The 3,711-nt window shown below is 39.2% G+C and overlaps 1 protein-coding gene across 1 annotated transcript; it reads right to left on the bottom strand.

Moving 5' to 3' along the window:
- Window positions 1-1,891: 1,891 nt before the first annotated feature.
- Window positions 1,892-3,411, bottom strand: LOC128027452 (neurogenin-1-like). The gene is made up of 2 exons (XM_052615075.1): window positions 3,285-3,411; window positions 1,892-3,170 (listed from the first exon to the last, which is right to left on the bottom strand). Exon 2 carries the CDS (start codon window positions 3,158-3,160, stop codon window positions 2,534-2,536), a length of 627 nt encoding a protein of 208 aa, XP_052471035.1. The 5' UTR covers window positions 3,161-3,170; window positions 3,285-3,411; the 3' UTR covers window positions 1,892-2,533.
- Between the last annotated feature and the right edge of the window lie 300 nt (window positions 3,412-3,711).

Genomic DNA, 3,711 nt, shown 5'->3' with positions numbered 1-3,711 from the left:
GGCTGTCAGCCCTGAGGGAAGGGGGAGAGAGGGAATAGCACTCATCTGTGAGCCGCAGTCACAGGCCTTTCTTTTATCTTTGGTCTATTCTTTTAGTTGAGAATATGGAAAATGTTCTTAAAGAGAAATATAAGAATGCATCGACCAATTAAACCATCAAGAAGTTTTCAAATCACAATAGGATTTGACTCTCTTTTGTGAATTTTTACTGAATTGCAAGTTTAATTCCAGAATATTGGCACTTTCTATTTTGATAACTTCATATGTGCATGTAGTTTTGTACATTACATTTTAAAGAATAGGCTATAATAAACTGGCTGTATTGCAGGTGCTTTTCTGAGGGTAGCAGTTTAAAGCTTATGACGCTGTGACTGAGAACAAAGAAATGTAGTCATAATGTCAATGCAGACATTAATTTTGAAGTCCCTTGCAGATGATTACTTTCGTGATGAGAGGGTGATAAACATCATGTCTGTGCCCCCTTTCGTTTCAGCTGGCATGCGCCCTTCCCTAAGGCTTTCAGCACGCGCTATTATACTTGTCTTTCCCCGACACGTGCAGATACAAGAGCCTTGGCTGGACCTCATGCTGAACTCCCAAACAGAGGATTTAACCTGAACCCTTCAACTGATCCACACATACACAACGTGCACAGAATGAAAACTCCAATGAAGTTCGCAAAAAAATTCGATACAGTCTACATGAGGTCCGCAGATAACCAGAACATACTTGTATAATTTGTATATAATTATATAAAATTCTGAATTATATTTATATATATTTATATTTATAATATTTATAATGGTTGTTATTTGTATCTCATTGTGCAATGGATTAAGGAATGTTCCTACTATCTGAACGCGCAGATTAGCGTATAACTGGTAAAGATAAAAGCTGTTTGATCTACTGTTAAGCTTTCATATGAAAAACTGTATTTTAAAAGAAATATATATATATATATAATGCAATTTAAATTATATAATTATAATTAATTTGTATATATTTATATTTATGTATAATTACTATATATATATATATATATATATATATATATATATATATATATATATATATATATATATATATATAATTGCAATTTATGAAATTTATAAAAATGTAATGTAATTTAATATAAAATATTATAAAAACGGGATTTTACAATGAAATACTGTTACCTTTTAATTGATGGATAAAATCTATATTTAATAAGCCAGTATTACCATTTTAAGGTAATAAGCTAATAATGAGGTGATATATCTTCTTAAAATGTAGGCCTGGTTTCACAGGCTTATAAAGTATTAAGTACTATGTATGAATATTTATATATATGTATATCTATTACTATGTATTGTTGATGCTAATAGAGTTGTTTTGTGCAATGTGCAGTTTTGGTGAACTTTAAATCAGCACGTGGCTTTGAATTATCCACCTGTGTGTTATCATTCATACATTTATGGTAACAAACAAAGTTAAAATATTTCTTTCATTATGTAATTTAATTTAGTCTTCAGATAGCTAATAACTTTAAAATACACACCCACTGAAATGGCAGCACGTGCATTTGTAGCAATATTAATATAATGTGCATTTTAGATCTAGTTTTTATTTTTGAGACCCTAAAACTCATCCAGACGGTTTGATATAATCAAGCGCTGTCGTGTGTAGAATGTGCACGCGCAGTTTGATTGACAGATTAGATGACGCTCACTCTGTATCTCTGATCTATACCCATGCACCTGCTGCATAACCGTTATTTTATGCGCTGTGACCCGGAGTGACGCTTCAGTGGATGCGCTCATTAATGATGCCCATTATCTTGGCAGACATTGCTATGGGTTGTTTATGCATAGAATCTCATTATGAAACAAACAAGCAAGCACAGAATATTTTTTATAGAAAACGTTATATTTATTTGTACAAACATGTTTGCACCAGTTATATTTTGAGGTAAATACATAATAGAATAAATCTCTTTATATACAATAAAAATACAATAGCATACGAAATCAACAGGTTGAATAAATAAAACAAAAAGAAAGTGGTGGGAAAGCAGTCGTGAGTAACTGTACTCTTCTATGGATCAGCCAGACAGGAGAGGTTTCTTCGGGTCAAAATACATAATGCATAAGGCCAGATCTTTGTCTTGTCCATTCAGTCTATTGTCACAGCGTTGAAACTGAATTTTCACGCTCGCTTTTCTGCTTTATCGCTCTACAAATTGTAATATTGACTTTTCACCTTGGACTGCAAAGGCGAATCTGTCTTGGTTTAAATTATAATTTTCTCTAACAGGCGTTTAATGTCATGCTCCAAAGAATGCGAAAAGTGCAAAGATATCGGGAAAGGCATCAATATCGGTAACAAAACGTACAAAAATAAGAACATTCTCATCTGTGAACTGTCGTTAAGGCAAACAGTGAATACCTAATGTTGGTACCTCTTGGTTCTATAAGAAAGGTAACAGCAAAGTCCTCTGATTTTACACTACATACTTCTGCAGACTCTATACAGACATGAGAATGCTTTAGTCACATTAATAGACGCCAGGTACAAAGTTGTGGTAGCTGTAAACTACATCGGTCTGTAAGTATCCAAAGTCGTCCATGGCTGCAGGGCTGCCCGGGTCTGAATTGCAGTAAGACGGAGATGAAGACGAGGAGGATGCTCCGGATGGCCAGGAGCAAGAGTCCCCTCCGGGACTGGGCGCATCTTTCATGCAGCTTAGTCCTGGCAGCAGCAGGGCAGGGTCTCTGGGCTTGCTCTGCCGCTGGTCTGCGATCCGGATGGTCTCGGAAAGCGCCCAGATGTAGTTGTGAGCGAAGCGCAGAGTCTCGATTTTGGTCAGCTTCGTTTCGTCGGGAAAGGCAGGCAGCACGCTTCTCAAGGCATCCAGGGCGTCATTGAGGTTGTGCATTCTGTTCCTCTCGCGGTCGTTGGCCTTCATCCGGCGGTTCTTCTTCACCACGTGCACGGTGCCGTCGTTCCTGGCGCGCCCCCTGCGCCTCTTTTTCTGCTGGAGCTCGGCTGGAGACGCAGGTGGCTTGCCGCAGAAGGACGCGGGGGACGCGGAGTGGAGGCTGCTGCGTGAGTCCTCATCATCTGTGTGCGTAAAGGAGTAGTCACAGCTTGAGGTGTCCATGTCGGAGAAGACAGTCTCCATTGTTGATAACCTGGAGAAATAGCAAAATACAAGTTAGGAATACCTACGCCAAACACAAGCTTAGAAAATCATTCCAAGTTCTCTGCGTGTAGCACTGAGGATGTTTGGTTCTTCAAATACGCACCTTATTAGATGAAACTGGGTGTTTGAAGTCTTGCTGAGCCTTGAAGATAGTTTGTGTTTAAGTTTAAGGCACGCGTCTGTCTTGCTCTTACCCCTCAATCAGCTCGTGCGAGCTTGTGAGCTTGGCACACGACTGGCCTCACCTGCCTTATATACCCTGAAGAGACAATGGACGTACCCCCATCGCTTTGGCATTTTTGTGAAGGATGAATGAATGGTTTACATCAGGTCTGCCCCGTGCCGCACGACCATCTCATTAGCATAATTTATGCCCGTTGTTTGTTCGCCCTCTGAAGCGTGCCTGTAATCACCGCTGGCCAATCAGAGAGCCGGAGAGCTGGCCAGCCACGCGAGCGGAGCTGTTGCTATCTGTCCAGCATGCACCAAGACCACTATAACTTAAATCTCTAGGAAATTGAAAAGAATGG

Source organism: Carassius gibelio, chromosome A14 (assembly GCF_023724105.1).
Source record: "Carassius gibelio isolate Cgi1373 ecotype wild population from Czech Republic chromosome A14, carGib1.2-hapl.c, whole genome shotgun sequence".
Taxonomy (NCBI): Eukaryota; Metazoa; Chordata; class Actinopteri; order Cypriniformes; family Cyprinidae; genus Carassius; species Carassius gibelio.
The sequence above is the reverse complement of the archived record's forward strand: the minus strand, read 5'-3'. Positions and strand labels throughout refer to the sequence as shown.

Excerpts from the sequence above, each read along its gene's own strand:
- LOC128027452 (XM_052615075.1), bottom strand. The coding sequence starts at position 3,160 with ATGGAGACTGTCTTCTCCGACATGGACACCTCAAGCTGTGACTACTCC.